General features: G+C 37.8%; 2 protein-coding genes and 1 long non-coding RNA gene across 5 annotated transcripts; all 3 read left to right on the top strand.

Moving 5' to 3' along the window:
• Positions 1–5735: 5735 nt before the first annotated feature.
• Positions 5736–12144, top strand: LOC140851245 (uncharacterized). Its single transcript, XM_073242805.1, has 7 exons — positions 5736–6330; positions 6428–6466; positions 10870–11061; positions 11145–11389; positions 11469–11672; positions 11775–11867; positions 12028–12144. Exons 3-7 carry the CDS (start codon positions 10878–10880, stop codon positions 12142–12144), a joined length of 843 nt encoding a protein of 280 aa, XP_073098906.1. The 5' UTR covers positions 5736–6330; positions 6428–6466; positions 10870–10877.
• Positions 8096–10364, top strand: LOC140851042 (uncharacterized). Of its 3 annotated transcripts, XM_073242406.1 has the most exons (3): positions 8096–9875; positions 9960–10065; positions 10161–10364. In XM_073242406.1, exon 1 carries the CDS (start codon positions 8169–8171, stop codon positions 9507–9509), a length of 1341 nt encoding a protein of 446 aa, XP_073098507.1. In that variant the 5' UTR covers positions 8096–8168; the 3' UTR covers positions 9510–9875; positions 9960–10065; positions 10161–10364. The 3 variants fall into 3 exon arrangements, with proteins under 3 accessions (XP_073098507.1, XP_073098505.1, XP_073098506.1); XM_073242404.1 differs by having other exon boundaries at positions 9960–10364; XM_073242405.1 differs by having other exon boundaries at positions 8096–10065.
• Positions 12145–12349: 205 nt separating the features above from the next.
• LOC140851090 (uncharacterized) lies at positions 12350–12873 on the top strand. Its single transcript, XR_012133896.1, has 2 exons — positions 12350–12582; positions 12683–12873. It is a non-coding gene; the product is annotated as an uncharacterized lncRNA (long non-coding RNA).
• The last annotated feature ends 801 nt before the right edge of the window (positions 12874–13674 follow it).

The raw sequence follows: 13674 nt of genomic DNA, 5'->3' as shown, positions 1-13674 counted from the left end.
CCCGCTAAATACCGAAAATCAAGCTGGCAAAAGAACTCATGAAGGACAACATAAGGGTGGCGGACAGATTTCTAAAATCCAGGGAAGAGTTTATGCGCTTACTCAACAGAATCCACAGGCTTCCAATACAATGGTGACAGGTATGAAAAATTTCGAGGACGAAATTTCTTTTTAGGGGTGAAGAATGTCATAGCCCAAGCCCAAGCTAGATTAACAGCCCACTTAAGCCCAAAAATAAAAAGAAAAAAAAAACAGAGTAAAAATCGAGAAGAAGACTCCCGGTAGGAGTCTTCTTCTCCGGCGAGACCCAAGCACATTAGGAGTCCTAGGATCCCTCGAAATCCTAGGACTCTCTATAAGAAAGTCTCCCCTCTCTTTAGAATCGATCCATTGGCCTCTTCTCCCTCTCTTTCTCTCTAATTTTCTCGAAGAAGAGCCGCGGGCACTGTTGGTTTCTCGTCGTGATTTCTCGCCGGTGAGGTCACCGGATGCCGAGGTGAGTCTCCTTCTTCTTCCCCTTTTTCTTTTCCTTCCTCCCATGCTCCTGTACGCGGCTGTCGGCGACGAGTGTCGCCGATCTACAGTCGGGAAAGAGACTCTGTTTTTGGGTCTCTTTTCCTTGAATTTTTCGACGCCGGCGATCGGAATCGATCGCCGGCCATACTCCTCCGTGACCGGGGGAGTGGCCCCCATCGGCCGCCGGCCTCTGCCGCAGCGGCCATGGCCCGAACGGCCGGTCAAGGCCGGAGGATGCCGGTCCTCTGTTCCGGCACGGGAAGAACCAAGAAAAAAGAAGAAAAGAAGAAAAAAAGAAGAAAAAGAAAAAGAAGAAAAAGAAAAGAGAAAGAAGGAAAAAGAGAAAAAGAAAAGGAAAGAAAAAGAAGAAAAAGAAGAAAAAGAAAAGAAGAAAAAGAAAAGAAAAGAAAAGAAAGAAATAATAATAATAATAATAATAATAATAATATATATATATATATATATATATATATATATATATAAGTAAGTAAATAAATAAATAAATAAATAAAAATGAAATTGATGAGAGAGAGAGTTTCTCTCTCTTCTTTCATTCTGAACCCTAACTTTCTCTCTCTGGAATTGGACTTTCTCTCTCTACTTTCTCTCTTTAGAATTTTCTCTCTCTAAGTTGTTTCTCTCTCTTGATGGATTCCTCTCTCTCTAAAGTTATTCCTCTAGGATTAGTGTAGTGGGAGGTCTCATCTGATGATTTTGATCGAGTTTAGGAAAGAGTCGATTTTTAAGTGAGGTTTTGAATTGGGATTTGTTTAGATTTAATTTTAAATTAAAATTAATGTAAAAATATAATTTTGAATAATAGGCACGGAAGAATCTCTTAGAAGTTAGTCGATCTGTTCATTCAGTGCTTCGTGGAAGGTAAGTAATGAATCATCTTCTCGAGATATTTCTATATTTATTCTGAAAATAAATAATTATTCTCTGAAATTATGCATGATTCATGAAATTATGTTTTGAAAGAAAAGTGTTTTTTGAAATATTATGGTATGTCGATTTATGCACATGTTTAGTGAAAAAAATTATGACATATTATGGTACAGTGTTTTGATATAGATCGGATTTATGTTCTCAGCCTAATTATGTTTCAGTGGGCCCCGCCAATGGGGATTATACGTTGGTACTCAGTGGACCCTGCCAGTGGGGGTTGTGCGCTGGTGTTTGTGGACCCTGCCAGTGAGGGTTGTGCGCTGGTATTTGTGGACCCTACCAGTGGAGGTTGTGCGCTGGTATTCTGTGGACCCCGCCAATGGGGATTAAACGTTGGTCATAGTCAAGGCTGTTGAGTTACGAGTGTTTTTGAATCGAATCGGATTTATGATTATATTACATGTGAATATTTGAAAATATTTGATTTGTATTAAATCAGCATGAAATATACTCTTATGTTTATTGCAGTATTATTCTTGAAAATTATATAATATCTGAAATATCTGGTAGAGATACTTGTTACTTACTGGGCTGTCTAGCTCATTACCTTTCTTTCTATTTTTCAGATTCAGATAATTAATTTCGAGCGTGGGACGAAATATTGGGACAGAGCTTTTAGAAGCGAGATTAGCATTGTCAACTTCATTGAACGTAGATCTATTGTTTTATTTTTAGTAAAATTTTATTGGATGTAAGACATTTGATTTAATTACTTGAATTACAGTTGAATAATAATTATTTGAATTTATTCCGCTGTGATGCATTGATATCGTGATGAGATGCCTTGCATGCTTATGGAGAGAGTTCTTCATAAGTATGCAGCGGTTGCCATGACCCTCGATTCACAATCTCGGATCGGGGGCGTGACAGATACCTTGCATGCTTATGAGAAGAATTTTCTATAAATATGCGGTGGTTACTATGACCTTCGATTTACAATCTCGGATCGAGGCGTGGCAATATTATTTTAAATTTCTCACAACATGATCACTGGATTAGAATCGAGATGACACCCATCTAACTCTCTCTGCTGGTTTCTGGCTCTTGATTAGAAACCTTAACCGAATCAAGAAAAGATTAGATGGGCATCCTTGTGTCCATTAGGTCTATAAGCTTTGCTTGTGACTCTAAGCTGAAACTATTGTCGATTCCATCTTTTCTTGCTCTTTGCTAAGCCATTTGGTTATGGATCGGCCTAAGTTATCACATCTTACCAAAATAATGAGTCGGACCAGCATTGTAGCTTTTTGGGCTCACCATTGAGTATAACTCAGACTTTGTTGAATCAAGTGGATGCGATTGGATTTCAATTCGTCGCACGTGTTTCACAATTAATTGGGTGATCCGATCTTGTTCTGGAATGCAAGCCTACCTTTTCTTCTTCATTTTTATCTTATACTATCTGATTTTATATTCCATTAATTAACAAATTAATTAACTAATTCGTTCGATAAAAATATTTTCTTTTATTAATTAATAAATTATTTACTATTATAGTTCTAATAATATGGAGGATATCAATAGTCCCCCATCAATTGTGAGTTAAGAGAGACTCGCACTTGTAAAGGAGAAAAAATCTTTTTCACGTAAGGCATTTTTTAAGGAACAAAATCGTGAGGTCCATTGATCAGAGCGGACAATACCTCATCTGACGGATCGAGTTTTTGTCCGCAGTATGGTGCGTCAGGTAAGGATCGAGATCCACCTCGATTTTCTGAAGCTGAGATTTGCCTCGACAACTGTGGAGCTCCTCAAACTATACACATTAGAGTCTCTCTTGACTGGAGGGCTCTGTTATGGTTCTAATAATGTGGAGGGCACTAATAGTGAGTCAAGGAGAATTCATGTTTGTAAGAAGAAAAAAAAATTTTCACATAAAGTGCCTTTTAAGGGGTAAAATCGTGAGGCCATGAATCATAGTGGACAGTACCTCACGTGATGGGCCGAGGGTTCCTCATGTCTACTTTTTATTGATCACCTTTTTTTTTTTTTTTTTTTGTTATGTTTTACTTGTGACATATTTGATCTATATAAGACTAATCTCTGGACAACCAATTGACAAGATGGCCCAACAACGCCCTGCAAGGCCACCAAGATAAGAATAGAAGGTGGTGCAACAATAGTATTCCGCACCCTATCAAGCAGGAACGTGGTCCACCTTTAGGGGGTGTCTTAAGGGCTCAATGATGCGTTAGTGGCCCATTGCAACATTATCGTGTCCTTATTATTATATAATCTACAAATGAACAGCTTAACTTGCAAACAAGTTGCCAATAATTCTATCACTTAGGCCACTGAATGACCATTAAATATGGATCGCATGCAACGAAAGATTCCAGAGGCTTCCAATGACACTAGACTAAGGCATCATATTAGGTCATCATTGAGTAGACACCGAGAGCCGGCACCCATAGTATGTGAAACGCTGGTGTTAAACTAATTACAATAGCCTTAACAATAGTACAGTTAGACCAGCCTCTTGGGCCAACTTCCACCTTCCAAAGACTAAACAAATCGTATACTATGTCAAATGTTCCATCATGTCGTCTAGATGATGCAGATTCGATGCATCTGGTTGGGCTACACTTTAACTCAGATTTGATGCACCATGTCAAGTGTTTCATCATGTCATCCGAAAATAATTGTTTGTATCAAAAAAAATAATAACGTTATTATGTAACACCTTCATCTTAAGCAGATTTGAAGATTGAGCATCGTAACATGGTCGTCTATACAAACAGCCGTCAGATTAAATTTAAAAATGTAAGTTTTGTTAGTATTCTTAGTTCCAGTTTCGTTTCTTACTCGGGTGAGGATATATACTTGGTGACTTATCAGCGATCAGACCACTTCTTGTTAATGATAGGATTATTGGTGATTTGGAAACATCAAGTGATAATTAGGTCAGTGGAATGTTATAAGGTACAGTTGAGAAAGGAGAAAAGGACAGAAGGAAGACAAGTTGAATAAGTTTAGAAGAAATATGAGGGAACGTAATCATGAGTAATGATATTGATACGCAAATTTTCAATACTTCATGAAAGCAGTTGCTAAGAGTACTTATAACCAAATCTTCTCCTCCTGTGCCTTTTCTTTAAACCTTGGAGGCAAACAAACAAAACCAAAACTGCATCAAATATACCAGTCAACCAGTATACTAACAAAGCATTGCATCAGCTTTCTTGGACCATCTTTGTTCAAGCTTCTTTCCATAATGCTGTATAACTTATCCCATAATTTAGGAATTTATTAGTGGAGACAACCTTTAGAAAGTTGATCTAAAAAAAGTGCCTTGTGTGGGCATACAGGAGACAAATTGATTGTTGAACTAACAAGGCAACAACCTCAAATCGGTTGGTTCGGTAGGGTCTTCTGTACCTAATCATATCCCGAAACAAATGTTATGTCATGTAATTCTCATGCAATGCAACCTACTTGCACATTATTATGAGATATTCTAAATAGACAAACCAAGAGATCAAGCTTTTGAACAAATATGGTAGGTACATGATTGTTACGTCCTCAATTTCAGAATGGCAAGGTGGAGTGCCTTTTGATTTTTATCTTAATTGATCAAAAGGTGCATATTCATTCTTGAACCAATCAATATTTTAGTTTTATAAAGAAGGTTTTTCTGGACGTTCTGAGGCGGTGTGTTGGGACTGCTACGACCAAAGTGGTTGGCATTTGAGCAGCTGATATTGTCCATTAGATTTAGTTATTCAGGAACAATCTGATGTTTGAGGTTAGGAGGTGCCCGATAAGATTTATTCTGAAGAAAATCCTTGTTCTGACAGTGGAGATAACTGATGTGATCTTAAGACCTTCAGAGATCCGAGACTCCCATCCTGCTCATCTAGTGACCCATCGGATATTTATCTCTTGGAAGCCTCCTCCTTCGATGTATTTCAAGATCAACTTTAATGACAGTGTCAGGGATATCCATAGAGATGCTGACTTCGTGATTCGTGATCTTGCATCCAGACTCATAAAGCTAGGGATAGCCATATCTTCGAGTTTTCAGTTCTTGGTGTGGAGCTTTGAGCTGCATGGGCCAGGATTATCTGCCCGCATTGGACTTTGCAAGCTGATTATTTGGTTATTGAGGACTCGATCATGATAGTGGCTTGGATCCAGGATGTGTGCAGGGTGAGGCCGCCCACCCTCTTCTATAGGATATATCTACCTTATTAACCGGTTGTGCAGCCTTGATTATCGAGCACATCTTTCGAAAAGTGAACAGCAACAGACTAAGTAGCCACTACAAAAAAAGAGGCCATTAACGACCTTTTTTTGCCGACGCTTTTGGAAAGCGTCGGCAGGTTGCGCTAACCTGCCGACGCTTTTAAAAAGCGTCGTTCTTTAACGACGCTTAAAAGCGTCATAAACTATGAACGTGTCAACGTCGACGCTTTTAGCAAAAGCGTCGTTAAATAAATAAAATACCGACGCATTTTAACGACGCTAAAAAGCGTCGGTAGGTTCGTTTAATACCACCCTCCTCCCGTGCCCTAATCTATCTACCGCCGTGCCCTAATCTATCTACCGCCGCCATTCCTCAGCCGTTCCTTATTTTCCACCCGTTCCTCAGCCGACCCCGGCCCATCTCCGCCGCCGGCACCGCACCCGCCGTCCACGCGCACCCGCCGTCCACGCCTCACCTCCGTCCGCCACTCCCCTCTACTGCCGCATCCGTCGACGCCGCGCCCGCGAGGTCCAAGCCATACGCCGTCGGTGAACCGGCCCTCCTCCTCCTTCCCTTGTTCGACTGCTCCAAGCTTCCCACCATCCCACTTCGCCATTCGGCCACCCCAAATCGAAGGGAAACGAAGCCCCTGCTCGGCCGCTCCACAGAAATTTTGAAAGGTAAAATATTTTCCCCATTTCACTTGTTTTTCTTTTCATTCATTCTTCTTTTCAAAATCTCCACAGAAATTTTGAGTTGTTTAATTTCATGTTACAGTGTTTAAGGGTCTGTCATCCACATTCCTCATTTTGAAAGGTAAGCTTTTTCCCACCTAGTTTGATCATTTTTTTTTGTTATCGCTTCATTTTCTTTTTATTTTTTTCTCTTGTTTGGAGATTTGTGGGAAGGAGAGCATTGAGGGAGATCGGATGGGTTTCTTAGGTCCCGATTGGGGTTTTCTCATATGGGATTTTGTGCGAGCTGCAGCGGTGTGAGTTGGTCCCCTGAGGTTCCAAGAGCTTAATCTCGGTAGAAGCATGATATTTTATAGGATTTGAGAATTTTTCAGTTATTTATTTATTTATCTTGGCAGATGTGAAGAATTTTTCAGTTGAGTGTTGAAGGATGTTTTTGTTTATATATGTTCTTGTTTACTGCCACCCTTGAGTAGCATTGTGATGCATATTTTATAGGAATCGGGTTTGTTAGCCCATTTAGCTTATATTTTTTAAGAACATGCTCAGATCTTAGTTTTTCGGCTGTAGAAAAAAAAGATAGAAAAAAAAAAGCCTATGAAAGTTTTTTTTCTTTGTATAGGATTTGAGTTAGGTGATATTTGGTTGATTTAAGGCCATGATTAAATGGATAGTCCAACTGATGAACATTATAAGATTTTCAATTAAATCCTATCCAAAAATCCAAACATATCTTTTTCTACACGATTGAGCTAAAACCAACAAAATTAACAAGATCACATGCTACATACTGGGTTAGGCTTATCTTTATAAAATACCCAGTTATAGCTTTGCAATGGGCCCGCTTGAATTCTACAGGGAGAAAAAAAAAATTCAATAGATCTTTTTTTCTCCTTATGAGATTCAATTCGAATTATTTCAGAACTATATTTGGATATTTTGCTTAACCCATCTTTGTGATCTTATTAGTTGCACTAGCTCAATCCACAAGTCCAATAGAATTTGCCGCCCAATCCTATAGAAAAAGCTCCAAACATGCTCTAGTTCATCTAAATTAACCTTCACCACACCTAGGAGGGAAGTAATAAATTAGATTAATCATGTCAAATTGGAGTGGTGCGAGAGGAGGCCCAATTATTGGGAATGAAGGTGATGGAATTGCAATAGATAGTAGTCATTTAGCTTCTTTAGATAATTGCAGCTGGAGCTGGCTTAGCTTGGGCTGACAATGTTCTTCCAAAATATGTTCTTTACCTGCATGCCAATCATTCACATTAACATGACACGGAGCAATAACTATTGAATAAGCATTTGTTTTTGTTAACCAAAATAAACACACTAATTATTATTAACTTATAATTTTGTAGAGGCCAACTTACTGTTCCTCGAGTCTTGGGTGGGTGTGGGATTTTCTTACTCAAACACAACAAGACTTTGATATTCTTGGAGATTCCTTTACTCAAATACCCACTTTAGCTCTTCTTATGCTGCATGCATCCAAGAATGAATACAACTATTCATGCATGCCTAAGTTTGTTAGTTTGATTTACATATTTCTTACAAGTTTTTCATGCTTCTTTTATTGAATTTGAAGGGTTTCGTGAAAATTAATATATCTAGGAACATTTAGCATCTTTTTTCACAAAAAAAAAAAAAAAAATCATCAAATGAAAGCATTTGATGATAGGCATCCTGATTTTGCCTCTGATGTTCGCAGTGTTAGGTTTGGCTTAGCTTCTGATGGCTTCAATCCATTTCGGACCCTGAGTTCTACCTACAGCACTTGGCCAGTCGTTTTGATACCTTACAATTTGCCACCGTGGATGTGCATGAAACAATCATCACTTATCTTGTCAATGGTTATTCCAGGAGATAAGGGTCCAGGCAATGATATTGATATTTTTCTACAGCCTTTGATAGAGGAATTGAAACAGTTGTGGGAGGGTGTTGATGCATTTGATGCTTCCAACGGCCAAACATTTAAACTACGGGCAGCTTTGTTATGGACTATTAATGATTTTCCAGCATATGCCAATTTATCTGGCTGGAGTACAAAGGGACGGGTCGCATGTCCTTGTTGTGGAGATTCAACACATTCAATTTGGTTAAAACATGGAGGTAAATTTTGTTACATGGGACATCGTCGATGGTTGGAAGCAAATCATCCGTTTCGATTTCAGAAAGATTTGTTTGATGGTACTATAGAATTGGGATGTGCCCCTATTCCACCTTCTGGAACTGATGTTCATAGACAAATGGATGGCATGAATTACAGCTATGGTAAGCACTCAAAGTCCTCTAAAAAAAGAGGAAGGGATGATGTTGAAAGCTCAGTGCACGAAGGGTTACCAGAGGAAGTCAGTATCAGTACTATAGATGCAGAGTTGTTTCAAGATCCAGACAATTATTTCGAGGATGAAAATGAGGAAGACACACAGATAGCATCTATACAACAGCCAAGTAAACATTTATGGAAAAAACGAAGTATCTTTTTTGACTTACCTTATTGGAAACATAATCTTATTCGGCACAATCTTGATGTCATGCATATAGAGAAGAATGTTTGCGATAATTTACTTGGAACATTTTTAAACCTTGATGGAAAGAGCAAAGATAACATGAAGGCACGTCTTGATTTAAAAGAAATGGGTATCCGACAGGAACTTCATCCTAAAATGCTTGCTAATGATAGAATTTATGTGCCTCCTGCATGTTACACAATGTCTGCTCGAGAAAAGGATAATTTTTTGGGAGTTTTGAAAAGTATCAAAGTACCCGATGGATATGCATCGAATATTTCACGATGTGTGCATCTAAAGGATCGAAAACTTTCAAATCTTAAAAGTCATGATGGTCACATATTGATGCAAGATATTTTTCCAATAGCTTTAAGATCGTCATTGCCGAAACAAGTTGTTACAATTGTACTTCGATTATCGTCATTCTTCAAGGCATTATGTTCCAAAGTTATTGATCCTCGGGAACTTGATCAGTTAGAATCGGATATTACAATTACACTTTGCCAGATGGAAAAGATTTTTCCTCCTGGATTTTTCACTATTATGGTACATCTGCTCATTCACCTAGCTTCAGAAGTTAAAGTTGGTGGACCGGTACATTATAGATGGATGTATCCTATTGAGAGGTATTATTACAAACCTTAAATCTTTTGATAATTTTATTAGAAACAACAGCATACTGATATTTTAATAAATATTTAATTCTTGAAGGTATCTTGTGCGTCTTAAAGATTATGTGCGAAATAGAGCCTATCCTGAAGGCTCGATTGCTGAAGCATATATTGCGGATGAATGTTTGACATTTTGTTCAAGATATCTTCAAGGTGTAGAGACTATTTTTAGTCGACCTCAACGGCATAATGACTTTGTGGAGAATGCAGAACTGTATAAGTTCTTAACTGCTGGAAAATTCTTGGGAAGAGGTGAAGGTATTGTACTTGATCAAAAATCCTTAGCACAAGCACATCGTTATGTGTTACTTCATAGTGACATAATATCTGACCATCGCAGGTTAGTATATTTAAGGAATGACATCAAAATTTAAATTTTATATTAGATATAATGTTCTAAATGATATATTTATATTTTATGCAGTGAATTTTTAATTTATCAGAGACGAGCCAATCATAACATTCGTCCTAATGCAAGGATTGAACAGCGATGGTTGGTCGAGTTATTCCCTATGTGGCTTTCGAATCAGGTATGATTTATATTTAATTATTGGATATATTAATTTTTGATACATATTTAATATCAGATAACTCAACTGCACTTCGTCATATCATTTTTTGTTAGGTATCAAAGATGATGGAGACAAATAAGTCAGATGAACTAATAGCTCTTGCTCGAGGACCTAACAAGATTGTGAATAGATATAATGGTTTCATAATTAATGGCTTTAAATTTCATACTAGAGAACGGGAGAAATTTAGAAAAACACAGAATAGCGGTGTTATGGTGGAAGCGGATGGAAAATCTTATTATGGTGCACTTAAAGATATCTATGAGTTGGATTATTATGAAAAATTTAAAGAAGTACTGTTTAGATGTGATTGGATAGACATAAACTCACCAAGGGGTTTGAAACAAGATGCAAATGGATTTACACTTGTAAATTTTTCAAGGTTGATACACACTGGTGTGTTATTGAAGGATGACCCATTCATTTTTTCATCTCAAGCTCGTCAAGTATTTTATGTACAAGACGCAAAAGATAAAGATTGGTTTACTGTCATCAAAACAAAACCTAGAGACTTATATGATATGGGAAACCAAGTGGAGGATGATGACGATGACACTTATACACAATGTATGCCCTACAATTTTGTGCCAGCTGATGATTTAAATGCTACGACGACGTTGGTTAGAACAGAATTCGAAGAAAACACTACTGCTTGATTGTTACTGGTAATAATTATTTATGATGTATATATTTTGCATTAATTATTGTGTTATTTTACTCCATATATTAACTGATTCTACCTTTTATTTATATAAATGCTAGGTGACATCATGCGTCGCAGGGGACGATATGCTGGTGTGCAGTTCCAGTTTTCACAGACAGAGGCCGGTACGTCTTCTTCAGCACAGCAGCCTGAGGCCAGTTCAGCTGCACAGCATTCTGAGCCCTGTCCTTCATCATCAGCACAGCACGATCCTCCTGTTCATCAGCCAGATGATGAGATACACGTGCAGGGTATATATTGTCTTTCATGTAATTTTTTTTTATTTCATTTTATGTATATTTATGATATAGTTACTTTTATGTATTTTTTGCAGACGGATCCGGGAGAGTACGCCCCAGACGCGGACCCACAGTAGTACGAGATGTGTGGCAGATGCGTGAGGGCGAGAGGATTGTTGTGGAGTGCAATCAGCTAGGTCAGCCAATTAAGAAAGCTGCCTGCTTATTGACTTCATTTTTGGGGACTGTTGCTCGGAGGCCTCAGCTATGTCCGTTGGGCTATGCAAAATGGAATGACATGCTTCCAACGTACAAAGTTGAGCTCCTCCGAGTTATAGAGGTAATGAATTGATGTTCATACTGTATATTAATTGTTAATCATTTATATAATTTATTTCATTTAACTTTTTTTTTTATAGAGCAAGTTTGTTCTCCCTCCATCCACTCATGATTTTGTAATGAAGTCTCTCAACCGCAAATGGAAAGAATATAAAGCACAATTGAAGAAGGACTATATGAGACAGGGTATGACAGAGGAGGAGGTTGCTAGAAATTGTCCTCCTGATGTACCCCCTCATCAGTGGATGGAGTTGGTTCATTACTGGTTCTCCGAGAGGGCACAGGTATATTATCTGTTTATTATCTTTTTTTCTTAAATATTTTATAAAAATATTGATTTTTATTATATATTGTATATATAACAAGTTCTTTACTTTATTTTACAGACTTATTCTGCTATTGGTAGAGCTGCACGAGCAGCTCAGTCTGTTCCTCATACATCGGGGTCGAAGAGTTATGCACGACTCCGACAGGAGTTTGTATGTTCCTTAAACTTTCATAATTAACTTTTAATTTTTATGTTCAAATATTTATATAACTAATATCATTATGTATCGTGGACCATGTCTGTATCATGATACTCATATATTTTTTTAAATTATCATAACTGTTTGCTTAAAATTGAAATTATTTGTGTAGGAGGATGAGCATGGGAGGGAACCCGGACAAGTGGAGTTTTACCGGATGACTCATACTCATCAGGATGGTACTTTTGTTCGAGATGAGTCGAGAGATTTATATATACGGCATTGTTAATATTATATTTTTTGCAATGATTTAAATTTAATTTTGTTAGCTATTAATGTATAACTCTTGTTTTCAAAAAAAATACAGGAGAGGGCTACATCTCTCATTGCGGAGCGTGACGACGAGTCCGCAGCATCTACGCAGCAGAGCCGTATCGAGGCCGAGGTATTCACAGAGTTGATGGGACCAGAGCGCTACGGCCGAGTAAGGGGTTATGGAGTAGGAGTCACCCCCACTCAGTTATCTGAGGTTAGTAGATATACGCAGCATGCTGCAACAGATGCTCAGGATTCACGCGTTCGCAGACTCGAGGCGGAGATACAGGAGATTAGACAGAGTCGTGCCGCTGAGATGGAGGAGATGCGACAGAGCCGTGCCGAGATGCAGGCCATGAGGGGACAGATTGATCGCCTTACATCTTTATTAGAGATGTATGGTTCATCTCAGGTAAACACATAATATTAAATATATATTTTTGTATTAATTTAATGATTTATATATTTTATTTATAGATATGCAAATCATGCTTTTGATATATTTTTTGTAGGCTCCTGGCATATCAGGCACCCATCGAGATAGCGGCACGTCACGTGGAGACAACGACGACCATCCGCCTGCAGATTGATGTTATTTTATTTTTGTTGTATTTTTATATTTATTTATATTACTCTTGATTGTAATGGACGATTAGTACTTTATTTTTATTTATATAAAATATTGTCTTTTGGTTTGATTAAATTTTCTATTTCAGCTTGCTTTTGATGTGAATGATGGTGATTGTACAGGTGTGAATGTGAATGTGGTGATTGTACATGTTTATTGTATTGTACAGGTGATGTGAATGATGGTGATTGTACAGGTGTGAATGTGAATGTGGTGATTGTACATGTTTATTGTATTGTACAGGTGTGATATGATTTCGTACAGGAATGTATTGTATTATTTTTTTTAAAAATAATATTTGTATTTTTTTTTCCTCTTAAAACCTTTAACGACGCTTATAAGCGTCGTTAAATTTGTCTTTTGCGACGCTTTAAAGCGTCGTAAATATTTACATTAACGACGCTTATAAGCGTCGTTAAATTTGTCTTTTGCGACGGATTAAAGCGTCGTAAATATTTACATTAACGACGCTTTAAAGCGTCGTTAAGACAAATTTAACGACGCTTTAAAGCGTCGTTAATGTAAATATTTACGACGCTTTAAAGCGTCGTTAAAATTTAACGACGCTTTTACAAAGCGTCGGCGATATTCGTCCCCACTCTTGCATAGTCGACGCTTTGCCGACGCTTTTCGAAGCGTCGTAAAACCGAATAGCGACGCTTTAAAGCGTCGTTAATGACCATTAATAGCGTCGTTAATGGCCATTTTTCCTGTAGTGAGCTGCTTTTGTTATGGAGGACTATGAGGTAATGCTTTGGATGGATATGAAGGAGGCCCTAAAATTGTTTAGAGATATTTTATTTTCTAATTTTTCTAAATATATTCACACAAAAATTATATGAATGATCCATCCTATCACAAAAATAAAAAAGAACA

The sequence above is a fragment of the Elaeis guineensis genome, chromosome 8 (genome assembly GCF_000442705.2).
Source record: "Elaeis guineensis isolate ETL-2024a chromosome 8, EG11, whole genome shotgun sequence".
NCBI lineage: Eukaryota > Viridiplantae > Streptophyta > Magnoliopsida > Arecales > Arecaceae > Elaeis > Elaeis guineensis.
Note: the sequence above shows the minus strand (reverse complement) of the source record. Positions and strands in the feature narration are given on the sequence as shown.